Raw genomic sequence first — 27,423 nt, 5'->3', positions numbered from 1 at the left:
TGTATCTACATCATTTGCTCTAATGCATATAGCCAAGATACATGTAACTCATTGCTTGCTCTGACATACCTATGCATTCACATGCTCTTATATTCTATCTTCACATGATTGCATACATGTAAGGTGAGCCTATGCATGTTACATGTCCTTCCAAAGCTTTACTTGTTATTCCTCATATCTTTATCCAAAGCTTTGATGTATGTTGTCATTAATTACCAAAAAGGGAGAGATTGAAATCACAAGTGCTCCCTGGGTGATTTTGGTAATTAATGACAACATATCTCTTGTTGGACTAATATTTTTATCTAGTATATTTCAGAAAGATCAACAAAGGCGTGGCATGGACAAGAGGATGTGGAACCCCTTCAAGAAGCTAAGGACAGAAGATTGGCAAAATATCAAGGCTCTTCATGTCTATTTTAGTGATCCAAGATCACATTGAGTCCATAGGAAAGCCAATACTATTAAAAGGGGATGGGGTGTTGCTTAATGGCTTGCTTGCTCAAAGTGCTTAGTGATATGCTCCAAAGCCCTCAACCACTTTCTCATTTCCACATATGTCCTAAACCTAAAGTCAAACTCGGCCCCACCGATTTGATCTATCCGGCGCCACTAAGTTCACTTGAGATAGCCACTGCCAGAAACCCTAATCAGTTCGGTCTCACCGATGGGATCTCGGTCTCACCGAGATGGGCTTGCAAACTCTCTGTTGCTTGTTGCAACTATTTCGGTCTCACCGAAATATGCAGTCGGTCCCACCGAGTTTGCTTGACCAACTCTATGTTTGCTTATTACCAAAATCGGTCCCATCGAGTTTGTGTAGTCGGTCAAACCGAGTTTAGGTTTTACCCTAACCCTAGAACATCGGTCCCACCGAGTTGATCATATCGGTCCCACTGAAAAGCCTAACATTCACATTTTGAACCATATTAGTCTGACCGAGTTTCACTATTTGGTCCCACCGAGTTTGGCTCTTTTGTGTGTAACAGCTAGATTTTGTGTGGAGGCTATAAATACCCCTCCACCCCCTTCTCCATTTAAGAGAGAGCCATCAGAACGTGCCTACACTTCCACTACTCATTTTTGAGAGAGAACCACCTACTCATGTGTTGAGACCAAGCATTCCAATCCAACCAATCTTGATCTCTAGCCTTCCCCAAGTTGCTTTCCACTCAAATCATCTTTCCACCATATCCAAATCTCTGTGAGAGAGTTGAGTGTTGTGGAGACTATCATTTGAAGCATAAGAGCAAGGATTTCATCATCAAAACACCATTTATTACCTTTTATAGAGTGGTGTGTCCTACATTGGTTAGGTGTCACTTGGGAGCCCCCATCAAGATTGTGGAGTTGAACCAAGGAGTTTGTAAGGGCAAGGAGATTGCCTACTTCGTGAAGATCTACCCAAGTGAGGCAAGTCCTTCGTGGGCGATGGCCATGGTGGGATAGACAAGGTTGCTTCTTCGTGGACCCTTCGTGGGTGGAGCCCTTCGTGGACTCGCGCAACCATTACCCTTCGTGGGTTGAAGTCTCCATCAACGTGGATGTATGATAGCACCACCTATCGGAACCACGCCAAAAATCTCCGTGTCTCCAATTGCGTTTGCACACTCCAATCCCATCCCTTTACTTTCTTGCAACTTGCATGCTTTACTTTCCACTGCTCATATACTCTTGCCATGCTTGCTTGAAATGTATTGTGAATGTTTAAACTTGTGCTAAAACTCCACCTTAACTTAAAGAACTTAAAAACTGCTACTTTTCTTTGTTGAGGGTCTAATCACCCCCCTCTAGACACCTCTTCTTGATCCTTTCACGGTGCTCAATCTCAGTGATAGAAAGAGACATGACACACATGTATCATTGCTATTAAGGGTAAAAAGATTGGGTTTATTCCTACATGAATAAATCTTGTCTATATCATGTCATCGTTCTTATTACATTACTCCATTTTTTCATGAACTTAATACACTAGATGCATGCTGGATAGCGGTCAATGTGTGGAGTAATAGTAGTAGATCCAGGCAGGAGTCGATCTACTAATCTTGGACGTGATGCCTATATACATGATCATTGCCTTGGAGATCGTCATAATTATTTGCTTTTCTGTCAATTGCCCAACAGTAATTTGTTTACCCAGCATATGCTATTTTCTTGAGAGAAGTCTCTAGTGAAATCTACGGCCCGGGGTCTATTTCCTATCATATTAAATCTAAGAATACCTTGTTGCACTTTTATTTATTTATTTTATGTTGTGTTTTAGTTATATCTATTTATCAAATCTCACATGATTTAATCTATGTTAATACCGTTGAGGGATTGACAACCCCTTCATGCGTCGGTTTACAAGTATTTGTTGTTTGTGTGCAGGTGTTGTTTACATAGTGTTGCTTGCTCCTACTAGATTGATAACCTTGGTTTCATAACTGAGGGAAATACTTACCTTTCCTGTGTTGCATCATCCCCTCCTTTTCGGGGAATTACCAACACAGATACAAGCAATCATCTGCTATGGCCCAATGGGGCAACGTAGCGGCAGCGCGAGAGTAGGTGCAGCCACGAGGAGAACCACGGGTCAACGGCGCTACGACCCCACGGGGCGATGCAGCGACAGCCCGATGCTCGATCGATGTAAGGGCGCGCTGTACTCGAGACAATCTTCATAGGACCTGCGGAGGCCCGAACAACAGACATGCCCGATCGGTCGCACGACGTGGGCGGGGCGGACCGCGGCGCGGGCGGGTGATCAATCCAATCGCGCATGAGATCATGGACGCCGCTCGGTGGAGGCGGGGTTGTGGCAAAGTCCGAGCTGAAACCGGTGACGACGGACGGCGTGTGATGACGGGTGGACTAGCGTGTCAGCGTCAGCACCCGGGCGCCCGAGCGGCCAGCTCCGAGGGGCGAACGCAACGTTGTGTGGAGGCGCCCGTACATATGCGGCGGAGGCGGAGGCGGGATGGTGATGCAGGAGTCTCGGTGGAAGTAGGGCGGCGACAACCGGTGCAGGGTGACGGGCGCGTAGAGGCGCAGATGACGACCGTGACGGCCGCCTGCCGCGCAAGGGCATCGGGTCGGAGAAGTGGTCGGCCGGTCGTGCTGGTGTCGGAGTAGAGGCGCGCGGTTAACGACGGCGGCGAGCAACGCAACCCGATTTTAGATCGAAAAACCAAAAAGTTAGACGCTGATCAAAGCGTCCGGCGAGAGAGGAAAACCCGGAGCAAGGGCTCGGGAAAAAGACTCTCTAGGGCAGCCGGTTGACATGACCGACAAACAAACCCTAGGTACGGGCAACGCGACCCTCCGGAGGCGGCGCGTGAGGCGGAAGTGGCGGGCGGCGGCTAGGGTTGGATCGATTAGGCTGATACCATGTTATAAGGGATATGAAGGAATTTGTGGAATCAATGGATGTATTATTACCGAAAAAGGGTATCTCCGCTTTGTATACAAAGCAACCAACCGAGACAACCAACAACAGGTGCTGGGGCGGAAGCAGCACAATCACGCCCAACAGAAATGAAACAGAAAATACAAGAGAAACAAATGCCGACAACGGCGGATCGACAAAAAACAAAGAAGCCTCGTGGCCGCTGCATTCACCGGAGATCGCCCTCCAAGCTTCGAGCCTCCGAAGCACCGGTATCAATCAACACCTCCAAAAAAGGACGTAACGATGACGACACTGCTGCCAAGGGTTTCCCCCGGTACGCGGTGAGGAGAGAGGTAGGGTAGCCCCGACGCCCTCCAGGAAGGTCTGGTGGCACCCTCATGCGCCACCGCGTCGGTGTTGGCCAAGCCAACAGGGATTTCTCCCGATCCCAACCTTCACCTGAGGCACTCCGGAGCTCGCCATCAAACTGACCACCACCCTGTGCCAATCTGATCATGAAGCTTCCCACACTATCTCACCACGGCACTGCGAAGTATGGCCTGCACAATGAAGAATAGGAGCCGGGACTAGGGCAGCAACACCGTCGACACGCGGGAGGGCCCCACCTCCACCGTCGATGATGGTAGCTGACCGGACGCAATAGCAGGAACATATTAGGCCCGTGGCCGCACAGGCCCGGCCGAGATCTCCGAGACCCGTAAAGTTCCCGCCTTCGCGCTGCAGCCGGCACGCCGTCGGCACGCCGCCCCTGTCCAAGCCGCTCCCCTGCCTCCCTGCATAGAGAGCCGCCAAGTGGAAGCACCACCACCACGCCCCCCGCCGGCCACCACCACCAGGTCACCGGACCGCCACAGGCCGAGCCGCACCACCACCGCATGCCCGCGACGGAGAGAAACCAACGCAGCCGCCGGGAGCCCGAAGCCGGACCCCAGCCGCCTGCCGCCGGCGCCGGTCGGGCTTCGCCCGGCCACGCCCCTGGTGGCGGCGAGGGAGGAGGGAAGACTCGCGGCGGGAGGATCTGGGAACCCTCTACGGCCGCCTCGTGGGTGACCGCGCGGGAGGATAGGATTGATTTGAAGGACAAGACACCTCTACTAGATATAAGATACGGAATAGAAGACAGATTACAAATGGTAGATTACCAAATACATGTAAATATCTCTCTCTAACAATAACAACACCACTTCCTTTACCAAAAGGGAGAAAAAAGAGAGAAAGAAATGGAATGTTGTTGACCGAAAGTCGTCTTCCCCATCGCCGGCACGCCGAAACGCCCTTCGCTGTCGCCGCCAAGCTCGCCTCGCCCCCTCCTTCCGCCGAACCACGCCTGGAGATCTCCCTCGTGGGCATTCTTTCTCGTCCTCTCTATTGGTAGCGAGTGAAGACCTACCCGGACGCGATTCTTCTTCTTGGTAAGGAAGCCCTATCTTGCTCGGATTGTTCTTCGGCCTTCACTAGCCTTCTCTTCGATTTGACTATTCTATTGCTGCCAGATCTTTCTCCCTGACCCCATTAAGTTGACAGAAGAGCACCCTTCGGCGATTATTAATGAATTTGTTCAGATAGTGACTTGTTTCTTTTGCCTGCTCCTTCTCTGAAACCTGAATCCCACGCATATGTAACTTAGGTCTGATGCACATATGTAACTCTGATGCTCTACTTCAAATTCTTCTTTAGCTCTACTATTTGTTAGTTTGATGCCGTTCAACTGATTAGATCTTTACATCATGTTGCTGGTCGTTTAGGCAGTTTCACTCAAGTATCGAGCTGTGCTCTGACGTAAGAGACTGCAATCTTTTCGAATTTACTGTTGAACTGTGCCGAAGAAACCCAACTCACTGCTTGCACATTAATAGTTATACCAAATCTAGGACGGCCTCAGTTCGCAATATAGGTGATTTTGATTAAAGTGCAATCTGTGTGTTTACGGGCAGATTTGTATCGTTAAGAAGTTCTCAAATGTGTAATCAGTATTGACCGCTCAATAGTTCTTCTGAATTACTTTCTTGCGTTGGATTTCAGGCTGAAGAAGTAGTGCCAAATTCTACATTCGTATTTGGTATTATATAAGACGGATTAGTAGTGGAATGATCCTTTGGGAGAATGGAAGGCAATAACCTGCCACCTGGAAACTTTATGCAAGGAGCAACTTATGGCAGTTCAGACTTGCACCGGAATCCCATGCAAATGCACGGTCCAAGCTCCGGTAATCAGGGCTTCAACCACTCTCAGATACCTGGCAAATTCCCCATGCCTATGAACCAGGTTACAGATTCTGACCACTTGTCGGAATTTCAATTCAGAGGACAAAGGAAGGCTGATCACCACCAGGTCCACCATCACCACTATCACAAGAAGGACTCCATGAGCGATGATGAGGAGCATGGTCTGAACGAGGATACCACTGATAGCCACAGCAGCAAGGGAAAGAAGGGCTCAGCATGGCAGCGGATGAAGTGGACGGATTCAATGGTTAAGCTTTTAATTACTGCAGCGTCCTACACTGGTGAGGATCCAGGAGCTGATTTAGGATGTGGAAGGAGGAACTGTGCAATGGTGCATAAAAAAGGCAAGTGGAAGGCAATATCAAAGGTGATGGGCGAGCGAGGTTGCAATGTGTCACCGCAGCAGTGCGAGGATAAGTTCAATGACCTCAATAAGAGATACAAAAGGCTTACAGATATCCTTGGTCGGGGTACAACTTGCAAGGTTGTGGAGAATCCAGCACTTCTGGATCGCATGGATAATCTCTCTGACAAGTTGAAAGATGACGCAAGGAAGATACTGAGCTCAAGGCACTTATTCTATGAGGAGATGTGCTCCTACCATAATAATAACCGGATTAGTTTGCCTGAAGATCTTCCACTTCAGCGTTCACTGCAGTTTGCTCTTAGGTGCAAAGAGGAAAATGATATGATGAGAGGAGCAAGTGGAGATGCCGATGAAGATGACCAGAGTTCAGACTCTGATTATGAGGAAGATAATGATGAGGACCATCATGTGGCGCATAGCAATAAAGGGGGCTTACCCATGCAAAAGAAGATGCGGTATACAGCGGATCATGAGGATGCAGGTTCACACGAATGTAGCCGGAGGTCTAATCCCCATGGCATCGCACTAGATATCAACAAAGTTGTTCCAGATGGAACCAGCTTGGCTTTGACACAGAAGGGCTTAGTATTGCAATCTGCAGAACTTGAAAAACAGTGCTTGAAAATCGAAAATGAGGCACTGGAGCTTGCAGAACAACGCCTCAAGTGGGAACTATCCAGTAAAATTAAGGACAAGGAACTGGAAAGGATGAGGTCAGATAACGAACATATGAAGATTGAGATTAAACACTTAGAACTGGAGGTAAGGCGCAAAGAGTTAGAGCTTGAACTCAAGCTGAAAGGAAATGTCAATCATTCATGACATATATTTAGGCGGTCAAGATTGGCCTGTAAGATGGTAAGCTAAGAATACTATTCTTGCTTAAGGAGCCTTCTAGTTCACTGGTGCAACCTTTTCCGTTCAGCAAGTCTGGTATTTATATGCTTCTAAGTGGTGTTTGCTCATGGATGATCACTTTATTTCATTTGTTTTTGTATTTTAACCTATAATTTTTTGAAAGTTTGGTAACAGCTTGCAATTTTCGTTCTTGCTTAGGGAGCCTTCTAGTTCTAACTAATGCGCATTAGGAATGTAAATTGGTTGCATCATTAGTATTTAGCAAGGTTCTTTTAAGTGCTAGGTGCTCAGTGAGCGGTGTGCCTCTGCTTAGTGCAATGATAGCTTAAGCGGTGCTTGAGCATTTTGTACGGACATCGACATGAACAAGGGACACCCAGAAATCAAATTTTAAAGCATGTAAGGCCACCTTGCTCTCTGCGCTCTCTCTCTCTCTCTCTCTCTCTCTCTCTCTCTCTCCCTCTCCCTCTCCCTCTCCCTCTCCCTCTCCTCTCCCTCTCTCTCTCTCTCTCTCTCTCTCTCTCTTGCCTAGCCGAACATCCCTTTCCCTCTCTTTTGCCCCCAAATTGGTGCCGCTCCTACCTGCATGTCCTCGCCTAGCCGCCGCTCAGTTTCCACTTAGCTGGCGCCGCACCCCTGAGTGTACACAAGCGCTTAGGCGCTATGCCTAGGCGTCTGGGCGCTTTTTTCAGTGCTAATCCCAAAAGCGAAGTGGTAGGCCTCCGCTCAGCGCTTAAGCGCGCCTAGGCGTACGCTCAATTTTTTACTGTTTTTAGCAACTGTACTAATGCTTGCTGCCATATGCACAGTATTATATTCGTTTGTCATTTTTTTCTCTTTCTTTCTTTCTTGTTTATGAGCGATTTGTTCAGCCTTAATGCCTGGCATTCTTGGCAATAAAATTATAGTTGCATCCAAAGATGCGGCAGCCAGGAGGCTTGCCTTTCCTTGAAAAAAACATGGCATATTCGTGTGCTCTGTGCATTGGATCACTAATTTGGAAAACTATGGTGGTTGTAATTCATGAATTTTATGGACCATATTTGTTACCGATCAATTGGTTCTTGTTTGTACATTTTGATAAAATTGAAAATAATACATCCATGGTTTTGAAAATATTAGTTATTTGGCAAAATAAATGAAAATTATGGTGCCATAAATAGTATTTGTGCCTGAATCATGGTAATATCTGTGCGTGCAGTTGACAGTTGATAGCTGGTGACAGATATCTTTATCAACTGGTTAGTTTTAAGAGTACGAATGAGAGCTGCATGCCATTCGAATTAGGATAGAGAAGACAATTACAACACTAACTATGGACTGAATCATACCGCCCAACTAACAGCTCATTAAATACTATCAAGAAGATATTACGTCGTTTACAAGATTGATCAACATCAAGCTGACAAACAAACTATACCTTGTAGTAGCTTTTAGGTGCAATCTTTTGTTGTGTTTTAATGTGGCCTGCAGGCACTTCTGGCATCTCTTCCCCTTTAATGTGGTTCTGTGGTAGGAAATGACCCAAATTTGTTTGAAGTCGCTGGCTATAGCTGGGGTATCATCCATAATTTATATGCAGTTCATAATCTTCCTTCTGTATATAGTTGAGTAGTTGTTAAACACATATTTATGTTTCAGCATAAGTGTAACGCTGGAGCTTTCTACCTTCCGACACAATTCCTAAGGACTAGAGATTCACTATGTTTTGTTCTAGACCTCGGTTTTGTTGTACTAGGTTGCAAATAAAATGTTTACATTGCATTTAGGGCCACTGAGTGCCCACAAGTCGGACCTGTTGAGCACTACATTAACCTTAGATTCAGTTTACCACACATGGAAGGTCTCCTGGATTTTTCACATTCAGTTCTGTGTGTGCGTGCCTAAGAAAGGTAGATACTTGTTTTGGCTGTGGTGTTATCAAGATATTACTGCCACAATTAAGGGTCAAGGAAAACAAGTACACTGTATTTATTAGGCTATAAGGATGCTCTCGATGCTGTGGTTGCTTCCTGTGCTTACCTTACTTGTTAACTGACATGAAATTATCTTGTGGTCTGATATCATCTCCATTAAGTTAATAAGACTGGTAATGTTTCTGCAGCTCTTAATTTTGAACAACGCTATTGGTTCTTTCAGGTAGCCGATGGCTTCTGATGTTAGCGTAGAATACTGCCAGCAGGTCGCCCGTGCACTTCGCAAGATCTCGTTTTGCAAGAATTGGGTATTTGATGAGGCTTATGATCACCCCTTCAGTTTTTCTGTTTTTATTGCAATACATTCTTTGCTATAGCGGGCTTGTAGCAGTGACTCTGAGTGGTAATTGAGTGGATGGCTTGCGTTTGCTTACAATAGATATCAAATGTAAAGCCCCAAGAGCTCGTTATATGCTGCCAATTGCTGTCGTAAGTTTTATCTGGATTTTGGTAAAACAGGTTCGGATTGTTCATCAAGAATCCAAGTTGTAGTCAAATTAATAATTCGATTCAATTTCAGAGATTGAACTGGAATATCATGCGAAACTATCCGATTCAATTTGATTTGCAGCATGTCAGCGTTGAAAACACGGTTATATATGTAACAATGGTATAGTTATTCGGTTGCACCACAAGAGAAACATAAAGATCTTCAAAGCATGATTTTCTGCTCCCTATAACTGCCATGGAAAGAAAGAAAAATTCGATGTGGTAGGACATAATTTAAGTTTCCTTTGGAAAATGCAAAATGATTTCTAGAAAAAAAAACATTCATAAAATAAAAAGATCGTGCGTCAAACGAGCAAGTGTGTTGCAAATAGTAAGGCAGCACATATCATGAATATTCTGCTACACATATCATGAATATTCTGCTACACATATCATGAATATTCTGCTACAATATCAAGAGTATGCAAACAAAAATGTGAAAAAGGCAACTCTCTATTTATGTCTCCTTTGCTTCCTGTGGCGACCAGACTCTCGGATTTCGGGTTCCGACAGACCCTTGAGGTTCGAACACTGGGGTGCGCGCGGAGCTTTCGTCTCCTACCTACCTGCACCCCTTCGCCTTGCTAGGATCTAAACTAAGGAATGAACAATACAAGAGACACAGGGTTTATACTGGTTCGGGCCACCGTTGTGGTGTAATACCCTACTCCAGTGTGTGGTGTGGTGGATTGCCTCTTGGGCTGATGATGATGAACAATACAAGGAAGAACAGCCTCGCGAGGGTCTGTTCTTAGCTGGAGCGATGAACTGCTGGGAGGAGCTCAGTCACCCTTCTCTCTCTCTATCTGATCTAAACCCCTCTCTCAAGAGCCTCCTTCTCCGAACCCCTCAGCTCTCTGTCTCTGTGTGTCCATGGGCGTGTGTGTGTCTGTCTGTCTGTCTGTGTCCGTGTCCCCCTCTTGTGGGTGGCTGATCCTATTTATAGAGGCCCTGGTCCTCTTCCCAAATATCGAGCGGGAAGGGAGCCAACAATGGCGGGCTAATTTGAAGGGGGACAACTAATATGAGCTATCCTGACAAAAGTAGTCTTCGCCTGCGCAAAGCTCTGGTGATGACGCCGTCTTGGGCTCCACGGTGACCTCCGTCTCGTAGTCCTCCTGGTCTTGGTCTCGTTGCACCGAAATGGCAACCTTTGCCTGATGCCTCGGTACTCCGCGGCTGCGCTTGCCCCCTTTGCACCAAAGAGGAAAGGAGGACACTGCGCGGGCTGGCACCCGCCTGGCGCCCTCGGCCGTCATGGCTTGCGTCACGGGCACCTCGTGAGGTACCCCGCCTTGATCTCTCTGCCTTCTCGTGAGCTAGCCTGACGAGGCCGTGCCTGAGGAAGCTCCACGTCGTCCGCCCCGCGAGGCTTGGCCCCTCGCGAGGGTCTTGGATTTGTGTTGGTGAAGATGGGCCGTGCTGGGCCCCCCTTTGAGCCACGCCGCAGGCCGCAGGCAGGCAGGTCTGGGGACCCCCGTTCCCAGAACGCCGACAGTAGCCCCCGAGCCCAAGGCGCGCCCGGACTTGGCCGTGCAGGAAGGCGGAAGGGCAAGAGCGAAGCACCGCGGGCCCTAACAGCCTGCGGCCTTGGGCGCCGCATGGCGGCTGATTGGACGTGGGCGGCACTGTTCCCCCACGCCCTCCTTATTTTGCGCCATGCTAGGCGGACCCGTAGTTGTACACAGCCGTTCCCCTTTTTGGTTGCTCGAGCGCCCTCTGTCCTTCCTCCGCTCGAACTCTGGTTTCTGTTCTCAACTCAATCTTGAACCTTCCCCCCCCCTTACCATCGCCATGGCTCCGACGAAGAAGGGAAGAGGGAAGAAACCCGTGTCTCCGCCTTGCCCGCCGCCGTTGGCGGCCCTCGCCGAGGGTTTGGGCAAGGTCAGCTTGGCCCTGGCCACCATCTTCAATGAATGCGGGAGGACGACGGCCTGGCCCACGTCCCACTTCTCCATCGACAGGATAGCCACCGAGGTCCCGTACTTTGCCGACGCCCTGTGGGCGGGTCTGGTTCCTCCCTTTTCCGATTTCTTCAATGCCGTGCTTTCCCACTATCAGATCCACATGATGCATCTGGGTCCTGAATCCATCACCCTCCTTTTGTTCTTCGCCTTTGTTTGCGAGGCCATGATGGGCATCCTTCCTTCGGTCGCCTTGCTGCACCACTTCTTCTCGCTGCGCCTTGTTGACCCTACCCAATGCTGGGCGTGTGTGAGCTTCGTTGCCGCGCCTGAGACGGCAGCCTCTGGGATTGACTTCAAGCTCCCTCCGCCCGCGGCTGGGTTCCGCGAGCAGTGGCTGTATGTGGATGCTGGGGTGCCCAGCCCCCTGCTGTCGGAGCCAACTTCGCCTGCTGTCCCCAATTCGGGCTGGGGCCAGGAGACGCTTGAGAGCCCCCGGCTCCTCTTCGTCTGGCACAGCTTCGCGTTCTTGAGGTCGCTTGGCGCGACAGCGCCCAAGGTGGTGAAGGAGTTCCTGCTACGCCACGTTGCTCCTCTCCAGCGCCACTCCCGCCGGATGTGGGCCTTCAGCGGGCGCGATGATCGTATGAGGCTCCAGGAAGAGGACCTGACGCCTGAAGTGCTGAGGACGGCGCTCTTGACCCTGACGGGGGACCCCAACCCTGGCAGTATCCAGCAGGGAGGGGCCTTGCTGTACCTCTGCAAGAGCGGGGGTGATTTTGTGAGGCAGATGCCTATCTTCGATGAGTGGGGGCCGCGCCCCGCCGGCCTTCAGGGGCCTCGCGAGAACCCGGTGGTGGTGACTGTCCTTCCAGTCGGCCAAGGCGACTCTTCCTCAAGTGGCGGAGCAGGGAGGCACGAGGCGCCAGAGGCCGAGGGGGCTCCCGGCGGGGTGACAGCGCCGGGCGAGGCTCGTGAGGAAGCAGTTATCGGGGCCCGTGCCGCCAAGGCTGAGGGTGACAAGCAGCTGCCCTTTGCGCATATGACCGAGGCCACTGAGGCTCCGGCGGCTTCTCTTGGCGAGGCGACTGGCGGCGCACGTCAGGCAGGCGCCCCTGACGCACATCGCCTTGACGCTCCATCTTCGTCGCAGGTTGATCCCTGCGTCCGACTCTTAGGCCGCTTCCGCGTGGATTTTGAGGCCCTCCGGAAGAGAAGGGAGGCCCTGGGTGACGATTACCCGTGTCGCCTGCTGAAGCGTAGGAAGTACTTCGCCACTGACGAGTAAGCCTTCTCCTTTCCCAGCTCCTGATCCTTCTGTTGCTCTTACTGACCATCGCTCCGCAGGCCCCTTCCAGCCGAGCTTGCGGAGACGGCTGAGGAGCCGTCCCCCTTGGCTTCACCCCCTCCATCGTCTTCAAGCGCTCCAAGCGGTGGAGCCCTTGTGGCGAGGGCGATCGACGAGGCGTACCGTCCCGAGGCGTATCGTGGCCCCGCGCATCTCGTGATCCTTCGCGGGCCTTCTCGTGGCATAGCCAGCCTGCCGTGGGCTTCTCGCCTGGTCGTGGACTAGCGATTGGCTGAGGCGCTTCCTGCGCTCTTCACCTGGGGACGGGCTGGCCCCCAGCCGGGCTCTGATGCGGGTGTGCCCGGCCGTCGCGAGGGTGCCAACGGCCCCAGCCCGGAAGGGGGAGTGCTGACTTGCAGCCCCCGGCGCTTGCTTGGGGCAGGTGATGGTGTGGAAGTCGTGCTCGAGCGCGCTCGGGAGCGTCGCGCTCTCCGCCAACTATTCCTTTGAAGGGCGGCTGACGCGGTAAGCCAGCTTGGAGAGGAGCTTGCCGATGAAGACGCGCGCCTTGAGGCCGAGGGCCTGCGCCTAGCTGTAGAGAGGCGCGAGCTGGAGGGTGCCATCGCCCTTGTGTGCAGTCAGCGCGATCTTGACGACGCAGAGGCCAAGGCGTCGCTGGTGGCCTCTCGGGAGGCCCGATCTCGGGCCGCTGAGGAGGCTCGGGAAGCTGACCGGCGGCGGACGGCGGCGGAGGAGCGGGCTCGGGAGCTCCTGGCCTGGTGCCACTCGCTGGAGGAGCAGGTGGAGCTGCGCGAGGCGGCCCTCGCGTCGATGAAGGTGGCCTCCGACGACTTAGCAGAGCTCCAGAACCGTGAGGAGGCGCTGACGCTAGAAGCCGCCGAACGTACCCGAGAGTACGAGCGTCTGGAGACGAGGGAGTGCTTGGTGACGCAGGCGGAGGACGATGTTGCTGCACAGGAAGCCCGCGTCCTGGAGGAGGTCGGACGTCGAGTGGTGATGGTGTGTTTGAACCTCGAGCACGAGTTCGAAGAGAAGCTAGGGTTGATCCGGGCCGAAGCCGAAGGCAGGACTACTGCCTTGAGGGCTGAGCTGGAGGAGGCGACGCGGCAGGCCGACGCTTTCCGGGCCGCTCTTGAGGTGGCGCAAGGTGAGCTAACCGCCTCCCAGGCCAAGGCGCTCCTTCTCCGCCAGTGGGTGGAGGAGGCCGAGGTCGTCGCGGGCCAGAACGCGGACGAGATACGTCAGCGACGGATCCTAGAGCATGAGCACGGCCCCATCCTCACCACGCTCCGGGAGAGACCCAACGCAGCCTTGGGCAACATCTGCGAGGCGGCTGTTGGCGAGCCACACGCAGTCAACTATGCTGGCAATCTTCAGTTCTTCACTGACGTGGTGACGCAGCTGGAGGCGCGGTCGGTCAGGGCTGACAGGTTGGTGGAGGAGAGGAGCCGTGCCCTGCTTGGGCGCGCCTTTTCTCGCGTCTTCAGCCACCTCCGGAACATGGATCCCCACTTTGATTTTGACGCCGCCATCGCCCCAGTCCCCCAGGCCGTCCGAGGCGACCTGGCACACTGGGTGGAAGACAATGTGGAGGCTCTCATCAGGGCCTTCGCTTCAGACAACGACGACGTGATCGTGGCGGCCGACGAGGGCGGCGTGGTGAACGGCCCTGACGCCGCTGGCGGCGACGCGGACAGTGATGGCGAGTTCAGCGACGCCAGCAACGGCTCGGGTGGTGCTCCTGAGAACGCATTGGGGGATTCATCCGACTGATTGTGTATCGCTCCTACTTCCTTACCCTGTATGAATAGAACTCAGGTTTTGGCCTGATTGCAGTGAGAGCATTTTGGAGGGGGAGCCCCTTATGTAAAACTTGTGTTCATCGTATTAGTAGACGCTACATTGCCCATGCGCCTGCGCCAAGTGGTTGGCCCAAGCAACGCGCTGGTCGGCTAGTTTACCTTTGTCCCGTGCTGGCCCTGAGGCTGCCCGTGGGAGGTTGTGGTGTCTTGAGTGTTCCCTGATTGGGTTCATAGGATCTGCAGTAAAACACCCTCCTGAGAGGCCACGTCGGCGGCAGTCTGGGCTGCGCGCAAGCTAGGCCTAACCCGGCTCGCGAGGGGCTCGCGAGGGGAGGCAGCTGAGGCGAAGCGGTAACCGAAACGCGAGAAATTGCTCGAACGAGACTAAGCACCCCTTCCCCGAACACACGCAAATCTAAAATTCGAATCCAACTTGAATCCAGCGGGGGAAAGCAACAACCAAAGGGAAGAGCAACGAAAGCAAACAAAAGGCCGCGTCCGGCACCTAGTCTAGTCTTGGACGTCTTCTCACCAGCGCGGAGCTAAGTGCTGCCACTGGGCGTGGGAGGGAGCCCCAGGGCCTGAGGCCGGCACCCCTGAGACTCCGGGGCGTGTACAGCCCCACTCATTATTATGTGAGAGTGTCACGGGGCGGCGAGCTTCATAGGCACTGGGCCTTCTTCACAGGTACTGGCCTTGCTTCATATCGCCAGATGAGGACCCCGCCTTGCGCCACACTCTAGTGCCATCAACGACGACCGGAAACCAGGACGCCGCCGATGGGGTAGAGCGGTCGCCAGCGATTCCCCCGACGACCACGGGTCCTCCGCCGGGGGCAGGCTCTGAGGCACCTCCCCAGCGGAGGGCCTACCTCCTGAGAATACCTTGCTCCAAACGCCGCGGTGGTGATGTCGGATCCCGGCCCCTCTCCTGCAGCCCCCTGCGCCCTCCTCCCGAGGGGCAGGAGACTGTGGGAGCGGGGCAGCTGCTCGCTGTGGCGACCTGCACCTCCTGCGATCCATGGTTAGCATATACCTGCGCCTGAAGAATTAGTGGTACCCGATAATTGTTGCCCCCAGCGTGGCCAGTAGGACCGTCCCGGGGCTCCCAGAGAGGCTCAGCTTCTGGCGCCTCGTCCTCCCAGCTTGGGCTGAGGAGCGAGCCTTGTTCGCTCTCGTGTGGGTGTCCTTGGTCCATCATGAGGGGCACGTATTCCTCCGGCGCCGTCACCGAATGCCACGCCGTAATGCCCCGCATGCCACGTGGTCCTGCCTGACGCGCCCACCGTGGGGTGGCAACGCGGCTGCCCACTGGGGCCGCGGGCCGTGTCGAGTCCTTCGCGGACCGGGAGCGGGGGCAGCGCCGCCGCCGGTCCGGCGCTGACAGCTTTGCTGGCGTTGGAGTAGCCTTGGAGCCCGCGGGCGCACGCGGAGCCCCCGCGCGGGCCGCCCTGGGCTTGAGATGGGAGCTGGGTGGAGAAGGGGTGAGCCCCCGAGGTGGCGAAGCCCAGGAGCTCTGCCACTCGCTCCAGCAGCACGTCGTGGCCGCCCTCCAGCAGCCTGCACTGCAGCAGCTCCCGGGCCACCGTGAGCGCGGCCCTTGAGTTTGCCTGCTCCCTGCGGGTGTACGACGTCGTGGTCGCGGCGTGATTGGAGGCCCTTGCTGCCGACCGCGCCTGCCGCGGTGTGAGGGCTGTCGAAGCCTGTCCGCGTCGCCCGCGGCCCACAGCGCCCTGCGGACCGCGAGCTGCCTGGGGCATGGGGTCGCCCGAGGCAAGCGGCTCTGCGCAGGCGGGCCACGCCGCCCACGGATCTGGGTTGCCCGCCTGGTCGCCGGACATGGTGTTGACGATGTGACGGGGCGCGAAGCGGTGGAAGGTGGACTCCGGTGCACCCCTACCTAGCGCGCCAAATGTCGGATTTCGGGTTCCAGCAGACCCTTGAGGTTCGGACACTGAGGTGCACGCAGAGCTTTCGTCTCCTACCTGCCTGCACCCCTCCGCCTTGCTAGGATCTAAACTAGGGCAAGAACAACACAAGAGACGCAGGGTTTATACTGGTTCGGGCCACCATTGTGGTGTAATACCCTACTCCAGTGTGTGGTGTGGTGGATTGCCTCTTGGGCTGATGATGATGAACAATACAAGGAAGAACAGCCTCGCGAGGGTCTATTCTTGGCTGGGGCAATGAACTGCTGGGAGGAGCTCAGTCACCTCTCTCTCTCTCTCCCTCTCTCTCTCTGTTCGTCTGTGTCCGTCCCCCCTATCTAGCGGGTGGCTGATCCTATTTATAGTGGCCCTGGTCCTCTTCCCAAATATCGAGCGGGAAGGGAGCCAACAATGGCGGGCTAATTTGAAGGGGGACAGCTAGTACTAGCTACCCTGACAAAAGTAGTCTTCGCCTGCGCAAAGCTCTGGTGATGACGCCGTCTTGGGCTCCACGGTGACCTCCATCTCGTAGTCCTCCTGGTCTTGGTCTCATTGCACCAAAATGGCAACCTTTGCCTGATGCCTCGGTACTCCGCGGCTGCGCTTGCCCCCTTTGCACCAAAGAGGAAAGGAGGACACTGCGGGCTGGCACCCGCCTGGCGCCCTCGGCCATCATGGCTTGCGTCACGGGCACCTCGTGAGGTACCCTGCCTTGATCTCTCTGCCCCCTCGTGAGCCAGCCTGACGAGGCCGTGCCTGAGGAAGCTTCCCGTCGTCCACCCCCGCGAGGCTTGGCCCCTCGCGAGGGTCTTGGGTTTGTGTTGGTGAAGATGGGCTGCGCTGGGCCCCCCTTTGAGCCACACCGCAGGCCGCTGGCAGGCAGGTCTGGGGACCCCCGTTCCCAGAACGCCGACACAGACCTCAAACAGTCTGATCTCTGTGTATAAGTGTCATCTCTGGATTGATAATACTGATACACACAGTACTTGAAGGATTTATAACAGAGTGGCAATCACACACTTATTACATCGAATGTCTCAAAAGAGAACTTATTATAATAAATATGGCTTAAGGCCATCTAATACGATAACAACGGAAGGCTTGGAAGATAAAGTGAGTCCATCAACTCCAACGGCATCACTGAGTGAAAGACCACGACCTAAGGCTCCTTACTCGTCGTCTGAAAAGTCTGCAACATGATACGTTGCAGCCCAAAAACGGGTCAGCACATAGAATATGCTGGCAAGGTAACACAAGAGAGTAATGAACAATGTAAAGCTATCAGGAAGCTGTATGGTTAATAGGTTTTGCAAAAAGCCAAATTTTCCTTACTGCAAAGGAATACATTTTTATTTAACTATCATGGTAGTTGTTAAACATTGAGAAGGTTCACCCAACTCAATCCCAATTAAAAGTAATCATCATTAAACCCAATCAGATTAAATTAAGAGTGATGAGATCCACATGATAATCCAAGAACTAGATACTCAAGATGTCCATAACCGGGGACACGACTAACCATGATTAGTTTGTACACTCTGCAGAGGTTTGTGCACTTTTCCCCACAAGACTTGATCTCCTCCGTTGGAATTCTTGCACTACAAGGTGTTTGAGAAACGGATGACCAAGACACAGTCTTTCAGAAGCGTTAGCACCTTACGATGGGTAGACCGGTACACCTACACCCCCTACATCTGCTAGTCTACCACTGTAAGAGTTCACATGACTTAATCAACTATGCTAGAGCCCATAATAGCTTGTGACTGCACACAGAAGTTTTCAGCATGAATAATCTTATGATCCCTTTGAGCCTAGGTGGCGGTCCATAGGAGAATCACACGGTACCCCGAGATTTCCAAAAATACAGGCAATCACTAGGTTCCCCAGGTGCCTTAATCCGCCCAGATGTGTATTAAAGTTGCCATCTTAAGTTGAACCATTAATTTAACAATCTCACATCTGTCATGAAAACACTCAAACCCAATCCATGTCTACAAGCATAGCATAGCAATATAAGCAACGTAGAAGTAACTCCCAGGGTTTGATAATAAACAGGTGAATAGGTACTACCTCATATACTTCCCAAACCCACAATTTAATTCAGATCCTAAACATGCAATGTTTGAGGGCTGATCTAATGCAATAAAAACTGGGTAGGAAGAGGTATGATCAAAGTGTTACTTGACTTGTTGATGATCCGCGAAACCTAGAGACTCGATGTAGCACGCTTCGCACTCTGGGTACACTATCACAATCAAACAAGCATACAATAATCAATCAAGCAAAATCACGAGTAAAACTCAAATAAGAGATCTAATCAGAAAGTTCAACTTAAGAACTCCGGTTGGCAAAAAGCATCAAATCAAACGAAGCAACAAAACTCAAACGGCGAGAGAAACAAGCTTCGTTTACTAATCTGGGCCTAGGTCAAATTTTACAGTAGCAAAAACTTGTTGAAGTTGGTTAAACGGAAAGAGGGTTTCGAGACGAAACTCTAGGCGCTTGAATCGCCTGATTCCGATAAACGAGCGAAAAGTTATACTAGAACGAAAAACGGATCAGAAATCGCGATTGAAAATAATCGTGAAAAATCCGAGAAAAAGAAAAACCGACGAACAGGCTAACGAACGAACGTTCGTTATCTATGGCTAAACGGTGAAAACCGTTCGCAAAACCGAACGTAAAAGCGGGCGTTCGCTAAATAACTAAACCGAACCGGATCTAAAAGAAAAACGGATCTAGGGTTTACGAAATAAAACCGATCAGTTTTTTTTAAAAAAACCGGTGGCTACCTCGAACTCCGGCGGGGTCCGGCAAGTCGGCGGCGGCGGGGCTCCGGCGGGCAGCGGCGGGCTCTGGCGCGAGCGCCGGCGCGGGGCACAGGCGGTGGTGCGCGGCGCGGGGCCGTGGGGCTTAGGGTTAGAGTTCGGGTGGCGTGGCGGGGCGGGTTGAACGGGCCTCGGGCGGCGGCTTTTAAAGGCCGGCCCCAGAAGTCCTGGCCGAATACGGCCCTAAGTCGGTCGATTTTTTATATAATTTCGACGTGCAGAAAAATAAAGAAAGAAAATACTAAACGGACTCCAAAAATCCAGAAATAATTTTTTCCCGTCCTCTAAAAATAAGCCGGACGAAGTGAACATTTATTTGGGCCTAAAATGCAATTTTGAAAAATGCACTTTTTTCCTAATTCAAATAAAATAGCAAAAAAACTCCGAGTAAAAATATTATTTGATTTTAATATTAAATCTTTGATATTTCTTTATTTTGAGGAAGTCATTTTATCCTCTCTCTTTTATTTTTAATAAAAGAAATATTTTAGAGAAAATAATTAAAATCAAACGATCCTCTTTTCATAATTCGAGAAAAACCCAAATATGAAAATAACGAAATCCCCAACTCTCTCCGTGGGTCCTTGAGTTGCGTGGAATTTCTAGGATCAACGAAAATGCAATAAAACATGATATGGAATGATGATCATGTATAACATTCCAAATTGAAAATTTGGGATGTTACAAACCTACCCCCCTTAAGATGAATCTCGCCCTCGAGATTCGGGTTGGCTAGAAAATAGGTGAGGGTGATCCTTTCGTAAGTCTTCTTCCCGTTCCCAAGTGGCTTCATCCTCAGTATGGTGACTCCACTGAACCTTGCAAAATTTGATAACCTTGCTGCGTGTAACTCGTCTGGCAAACTCGAGTATCTTAACTGGTTTCTCCTCGTAGGTCAAATCGCTATCTAACTGTATTGCTTCTAGTGGCACTGTATCCCTCAGAGGAATTTCTGCCATCTCCACGTGGCACTTCTTCAACTGAGAAACGTGGAACACATCGTGAATTCCGGACAATCCTTTGGGTAGTTCCAACTTGTAAGATAATTCTCCCATACGTTCCAAAACTCTGTATGGTCCCACAAAACGCGGTGCTAACTTTCCCTTAACTCCAAAATGCTTCACTCCTCGGAGTGGTGATACTCGAAGATACGCTCTATCTCTGACTTCGTAGGCTGTCTCCTTGTGTTTTGAATCCGCGTAACTCTTCTGCCTGGATTGGGCTACCTTGAGTCTATCGCAAATCAGCTTAACCTTCTCTTCAGATTCTTTAATCAAATCTGGTCCAAACAACTGTCGGTCTCCAACTTCGTCTCACAATAACGGTGTTCTGCACCTCCTCCCGTACATTGCTTCAAAAGGGGCCATCTTCAAACTGACTTGATAACTATTGTTATAAGAGAACTCTGCATAAGGCAAATTATCGTCCCAACTAGATCCATAGTCTAGCGCACAAGCTCTCAACATGTCCTCCAGAATCTGATTTACTCTTTCAGTCTGTCCATCTGTTTGCGGGTGAAAAGCTGTACTGAACTCTAGTCTGGTTCCCAAAGTTTCATGCAACTGATTCCAAAACTTTGAAGTAAACTGGGTTCCTCTATCTGCTACAGTGGTCATTGTTGGAAATATGCCCTAGAGGCAATAATAAAATGGTTATTATTAAATTTCCTTGTTCATGATAATTGTCTATTGTTCATGCTATAATCGTGTTATCCGGAAATCGTAATACATGTGTGAATACATAGACCACAACATGTCCCTAGTGAGCCTCTAGTTGACTAGCTCGTTGATCAATAGATGGTTACGGTTTCCTGACCATGGACATTGGATGTCATTGATAACGGGATCACATCATTAGGAGAATGATGTGATGGACAAGACCCAATCCTAAGCATAGCACAAGATCGTGTAGTTCGTCTGCTAGAGCTTTTCTAAATGTCAAGTATCATTTCCTTAGACCATGAGATTGTGCAACTCTTGGATACCGTAGGAGTGCTTTGGGTGTACCAAACGTCACAACGTAACTGGGTGGCTATAAAGGTGCACTACAGGTATCTCCGGAAGTGTCTGTTGGGTTGGCATGAATCGAGACTAGGATTTGTCACTCCGTATGAGGAAGAGGTATCTCTGGGCCCACTCGGTAATGCATCATCATAATGAGCTCAGTGTGACTAAGTAGTTGGTCACGGGATCATGCATTACGGAATGAGTAAAGTGACTTGCCGGTAACGAGACTGAACGAGGTATTGGGATACCGACGATCGAATCTCGGGCAAGTAACGTACCGATTGACAAAGGGAATTGTATACGGGATTGCTTGAATCATCGTGGAACATGTGGGAGCCAACATGGGTATCCAGATCCCGCTGTTGCTTATTGGTCGGAGAGTTGTCTCGGTCATGTCTGCATGGTTCCCGAACCCGTAGGGTCTACACACTTAAGGTTCGATGACGCTAGGGTTATTAGGAAGACTTGTATGTGATTACCGAATGTTGTTCGGAGTCCCGGATGAGATCCCGGACGTCACGAGGAGTTCCGGAATGGTCCGGAGGTGAAGATTTATATGTAGGAAGTTGTCATACGGTCACCGGAAAGGTTCGGGGGCATATCGGTATTGTACCGAGGCCACCGGAGGGGTTCCAGGGGTCCACCGGGAGGGGCCACCTCTCTCGGAGGGCCTAATGGGCCGTCGAGGAAAGGGAACCAGCCCTACATGGGCTGGGCGCATCCCCCCTTGGGCCCATGCGCCTAGGGTTGAGGGGGAAACCCTAAGGGGGGCGCCCCCCTTGCTTGGGGGGCAAGCCCCCTCCCCTTGGCCGCCGCCCCCCTCTAGATCTCATCTAGAGGGGGCCGGCCCCCTTCCTCCTCCCCCTATAAATATAGGGGCAAGGGGAGGGCTGCACACCACATCCAAGGCGCAGCCCCTCCCCTCCCCAACACCTCTCCTCCTCCGCAAGAGCTTGGCGAAGCCCTGCCAGAGTACTGCTGCTCCACCACCACCACACCGTCGTGCTGCTGTTGGAGCCCTCTTCCTCAACCTCTCCCTCCTCCTTGCTGGATCAAGGCGTGGGAGACGTCCTCGCTCCGTACGTGTATTGAACACGGAGGTGCCGTCCGTTCGGCGCTGGGATCATCGGTGATTTGGATCACGACGAGTACGACTCCATCAACCCCGTTCTCTTGAACGCTTCCGCTCGCGATCTACAAGGGTATGTAGATGTACTCCTCTCCCTCTCGTTGCTAGATGACTCCGTAGATTGATCTTGGTGATGCGTAGAAAATTTTAAATTTCTGCTACGATCCCCAACAGTGGCATCATGAGCTAGGTCTATGCGTAGTTTCTATGCACGAGTAGAACACAAGTTGTTGTGGGCGTCGATTTTGTCAATTTACTTCCCATTACTAGTCTTATCTTGATTCGGCGGCATCGTGGGATGAAGCGGCCTGGACCGACCTTACACGTACGCTTATGTCAGACTGGTTCCACCGACTGACATGCACTAGTTGCATAAGGTGGCTAGCGGGTGTCTATCTCTCCCACTTTAGTCGGATCGGATTCGATGAAAAGGGTCCTTATGAAGGGTAAATAGGAATTGGCATATCACATTGTGGTTTTGGTGTAGGTAAGAAACGTTCTTGCTAGAAACCTATAGCAGCCACGTAAAAACTTGCAACAATAATTAGAGGACGTCTAACTTGTTTTTGCAGCATATGCCGTGTGATGTGATATGGCCAAAAGGATGTGATGAATGATATATGTGATGTATGAGATTGATCATGTTCTTGTAATAGGAATCACGACTTGCATGTCGATGAGTATGACAACCGGCAGGAGCCATAGGAGTTGTCTTAATTTATTTATGACCTGCGTGTCAACTTATACGTCATGTAATTACTTTACTTTATCACTAACCGTTAGCCATAGTAGTAGAAGTAATAGTTGACGAGACAACTTCATGAAGACACGATGATGGAGATCATGATGATGGAGATCATGGTGTCATGCCGGTGACGACGATGATCATGGCGCCCCGAAGATGGAGATCAAAAAGGAGCAAAATGATATTGGCCATATCATGTCACTATTTGATTGCATGTGATGTTTATCATGTTTTACATCTTATTTGCTTAGAACGACGGTACCATAAATAAGATGATCCCTCACAATAATTTCAAGAAAGTGTTCCCCCTAACTGTGCACCATTGCTAAGGTCCGTTGTTCCGAAGCACCACGTGATGATCGGGTGTGATAGGTTCTAACGTTCGCATACAACAGGTGTAAGCCAGATTTACACACGCAAAACACTTAGGTTGACTTGACGAGCCTAGCATGTACAGACATGGCCTCGGAACACGAAAGACCGAAAGGTCGAACATGAGTCGCATAGAAGATACGATCAACATGAAGATGTTCACCGATGATGACTAGTCCGTCTCACATGATGATCGGACATGGCCTAGTTGAATCGGATCATGTATCACTTAGATGACTAGAGGGATGTCTATCTGAGTGGGAGTTCATTAAATAATTTGATTAAGATGAACTTAATTATCATGAACTTAGTCTAAAATCTTTACAATATGTCTTGTAGATCAAATGGCCCACGCTAATGTTGTCCTCAACTTCAACGCATTCCTAGAGAAAACCAAGCTGAAAGACGATGGTAGCAACTATACGGACTGGGTCCGGAACTTGAGGATCATCCTCATAGCTGCCAAGAAAGCATATGTCCTTGAAGCACCGCTAGGTGAAGCACCACCCCCAACAAACCAAGACGTTATGAACGCTTGGCAGTCCCGTGTTGATGATTACTCCCTGGTTCAGTGCGGCATGCTTTACAACTTAGAACCGGGGCTCCAGAACCGTTTTGAGAAACACGGAGCATATGAGATGTTCCAAGAGCTGAAAATGGTTTTCCAAGCTCATGCCCGGGTCGAGAGATATGAAGTCTCCGACAAGTTCTACAGTTGTAAGATGGAGGAGAATAGTTCCGTCAGCGAGCACATACTCAAAATGTCTGGGTTGCGCAACCGCTTGTCTCAGCTGGGAGTTAATCTCCCGGATGATGCGGTCATTGACAGAATCCTTCAGTCGCTCCCACCTAGCTACAAGAGCTTTGTGATGAACTTCAATATGCAGGGGATGGAAAAGACCATTCCTGAGGTATATTCAATGCTGAAATCAACGGAGGTGGACATCAAAAAGGAACATCAAGTGTTGATGGTGAATAAAACCACTAAGTTCAAGAAAGGCAAGGGTAAAAAGAACTTCAAGAAGGACGGGAAGGGAGTTGCCGCGCCCGGTAAGCAAGCTACCGGGAAGAAGCCAAAGAATGGACCCAAGCCTGAGACCGAGTGTTTTTATTGCAAGGGAAGTGGTCACTGGAAGCGGAACTACCCCAAGTACTTAGCGGACAAGAAGGCCGACAACACCAAAGGTATATGTGATATACATGTTATTGATGTGTACCTTACCAGTACTCGTAGTAGCTCCTGGGTATTTGATACCGGTGCGGTTGCTCATATTTGTAACTCAAAACAGGAGCTGCGGAATAAGTGGAGACTGGTGAAGGATGAGGTGACGATGCACGTCGGGAATGGTTCCAAGGTCGATGTGATCGCCGTCGGCATGCTACCTCTACATTTACCTACGGGATTAGTTTTAAAGCTCAATAATTGTTATTTAGTGCCAGCTTTGAGCATGAACATTGTATCAGGATCTCGTTTAATACGAGATGGCTACTCATTTAAATCCGAGAATAATGGTTGTTCTATTTATATGAGAGATATGTTTTATGGTCATGCCCCGCTGGTCAATGGTTTATTCTTATTTAATCTCGAACGTGATGTTACACATATTCATAGTGTGAGTACCAAAAGATGTAAGGTTGATAATGATAGTCCCACATACTTGTGGCACTGTCGCCTTGGTCACATTGGTGTCAAACGCATGAAGAAGCTCCATGCAGATGGACTTTTGGAGTCTCTTGATTATGAATCATTTGACACGTGCGAACCATGCCTCATGGGAAAAATGACCAAGACTCCGTTCTCCGGAACAATGGAGCGAGCAACCAACTTATTGGAAATCATACATACTGATGTGTGCGGTCCAATGAGTATTGAGGCTCGCGGTGGCCATCGTTATGTTCTCACCCTCACTGATGACTTGAGTAGATATGGGTATGTCTACTTAATGAAACACAAGTCTGAGACCTTTGAAAAGTTCAAAGAATTTCAGTGTGAGGTTGAGAATCAACGTGATAGGAAAATCAAGTTCTTACGATCAGATCGTGGGGGAGAATATTTGAGTCACGAATTTGGCACGCACTTAAGGAAATGTGGAATAGTTTCACAACTCACGCCGCCTGGAATACCTCAGCGTAATGGTGTGTCCGAACGTCGTAATCGCACTCTATTAGATATGGTGCGATCTATGATGTCTCTTACCGATCTACTACTGTCATTTTGGGGCTATGCTTTAGAGACTGCCGCATTCACTTTAAATAGGGCTCCGTCGAAATCCGTTGAGACGACACCGTATGAATTATGGTTTGGGAAGAAACCTAAGCTGTCGTTTCTAAAACTTTGGGGATGCGATGCTTATGTGAAGAAACTTCAACCTGAAAAGCTCGAACCCAAATCGGTAAAATGCGTCTTCATAGGATACCCTAAAGAAACTATTGGGTATACCTTCTACCTCAGATCCGAAGGCAAGATTTTTGTTGCCAAGAATGGATCCTTTCTAGAGAAAGAGTTTCTCTTGAAAGAAGTAAGTGGGAGGAAAGTAGAACTTGATGAAGTATTGCCTCTTGAACCGGAGAGTGGAGCAGCTCAGGAAAATGCTCCTGAGGTGCCTGCACCGACTAGAGAGGAAGTTAATGATGATGATCATGAAACTTCAGATCAAGTTGCTACTGAACTTCATAGGTCCACAAGGACACATTCCGCACCAGAGTGGTACGGCAACCCTGTCCTGGAAATCATGTTGTTGGACAATGGTGAACCTTCGAACTATGAAGAAGCGATGGCGGGCCCAGATTCCGACAAATGGCTGGAAGCCATGAAATCCGAGATAGGATCCATGTATGAAACCGAAGTATGGACTTTGACTGACTTGCCCGATGATCGGCGAGCCATAGAAAATAAATGGATCTTTAAGAAGAATACAAACGCGGATGGTAATGTGACCATCTATAAGGCTCGGCTTGTCGCTAAGGGTTATCGACAAGTTCAAGGGGTTGACTACGATGAGACTTTCTCACCCGTAGCGAAGCTGAAGTCCGTCCGAATCATGTTAGCAATTGCCACATTCTATGATTATGAAATATGGCAAATGGACGTCAAAACGGCATTCCTTAATGGTTTCCTTAAGGAAGAATTGTATATGATGCAGCCGGAAGGTTTTGTCGATCCTAAGAATGTTGACAAGGTGTGCAAGCTCCAACGCTCAATCTATGGGCTGGTGCAAGCATCATGGAGTTGGAACATTTGATTTGATGAGATGATCAAAGCGTTTGGGTTTACGCAGACTTATGGAGAAGCCTATGCTTACAAGAAAGTGAGTGGGAGCTCTATAGCATTTCTCATATTATATGTGGATGACATACTATTGATGGGAAATGATATAGAATTCTTGGAAAGCATAAAGGCCTACTTGAACAAGTGTTTTTCAATGAAGGATCTTAGAGAAGCTGCTTATATATTAGGCATCAAGATCTATAGAGATAGATTGAGACGCCTCATTGGTCTTTCACAGAGTACGTACCTTGACAAGATATTGAAGAAGTTCAATATGGACCAGTCCAAGAAGGGGTTCTTTCCTGTGTTGCAAGGTACGAGATTGAGCATGGCTCAATGCCCGACCACGGCTCAATGCCCGACCACGGCAGAAGATAGAGAAAAGATGAGTGTTGTCCCCTATGCCTCGGCCATAGGGTCTATTATGTATGCCATGCTGTGTACCAGACCTGATGTAAACCTTGCCGTAAGTTTGGTAGGAAGGTACAAAATTAATCCTGACATGGAACACTATACAGCGGTCAAGAATATCCTGAAGTACCTGAAAAGGACTAAGGATATGTTTCTCGTTTATGGAGGTCACGAAGAGCTCGTCGTAAAGGGTTACGTCGATGCTAGCTTCGACATAGATCTGGATGACTCTAAGTCACAAACCGGATATGTGTATATTTTGAATGGTGGGGCAGTCAGCTGGTGCAGTTGCAAGCAAAGCGTCGTGGCGGGATCTACATGTGAAGCGGAGTACATGGCAGCCTCGGAGGCAGCACAAGAAGCAATCTGGGTGAAGGAGTTCCTTACCGACCTAGGAGTTATGCCCAATGCGTCGG

At 50.2% G+C, this 27,423-nt stretch overlaps 1 protein-coding gene across 2 annotated transcripts; it reads left to right on the top strand.

Moving 5' to 3' along the window:
- Positions 1–4,554: 4,554 nt before the first annotated feature.
- On the top strand, positions 4,555–9,372 carry LOC125508424. Of its 2 annotated transcripts, XM_048673138.1 has the most exons (3): positions 4,556–4,803; positions 5,414–6,841; positions 8,981–9,372. In XM_048673138.1, exon 2 carries the CDS (start codon positions 5,495–5,497, stop codon positions 6,803–6,805), a length of 1,311 nt encoding a protein of 436 aa, XP_048529095.1. In that variant the 5' UTR covers positions 4,556–4,803; positions 5,414–5,494; the 3' UTR covers positions 6,806–6,841; positions 8,981–9,372. The 2 variants fall into 2 exon arrangements, with proteins under 2 accessions (XP_048529096.1, XP_048529095.1); XM_048673139.1 differs by lacking the exon at positions 8,981–9,372 and having other exon boundaries at positions 4,555–4,803; positions 5,414–7,022.
- The last annotated feature ends 18,051 nt before the right edge of the window (positions 9,373–27,423 follow it).

The sequence above is a fragment of the Triticum urartu genome, chromosome 5 (genome assembly GCF_003073215.2).
Source record: "Triticum urartu cultivar G1812 chromosome 5, Tu2.1, whole genome shotgun sequence".
NCBI classification, from domain to species: domain Eukaryota; kingdom Viridiplantae; phylum Streptophyta; class Magnoliopsida; order Poales; family Poaceae; genus Triticum; species Triticum urartu.
The sequence above is the reverse complement of the archived record's forward strand: the minus strand, read 5'-3'. Positions and strand labels throughout refer to the sequence as shown.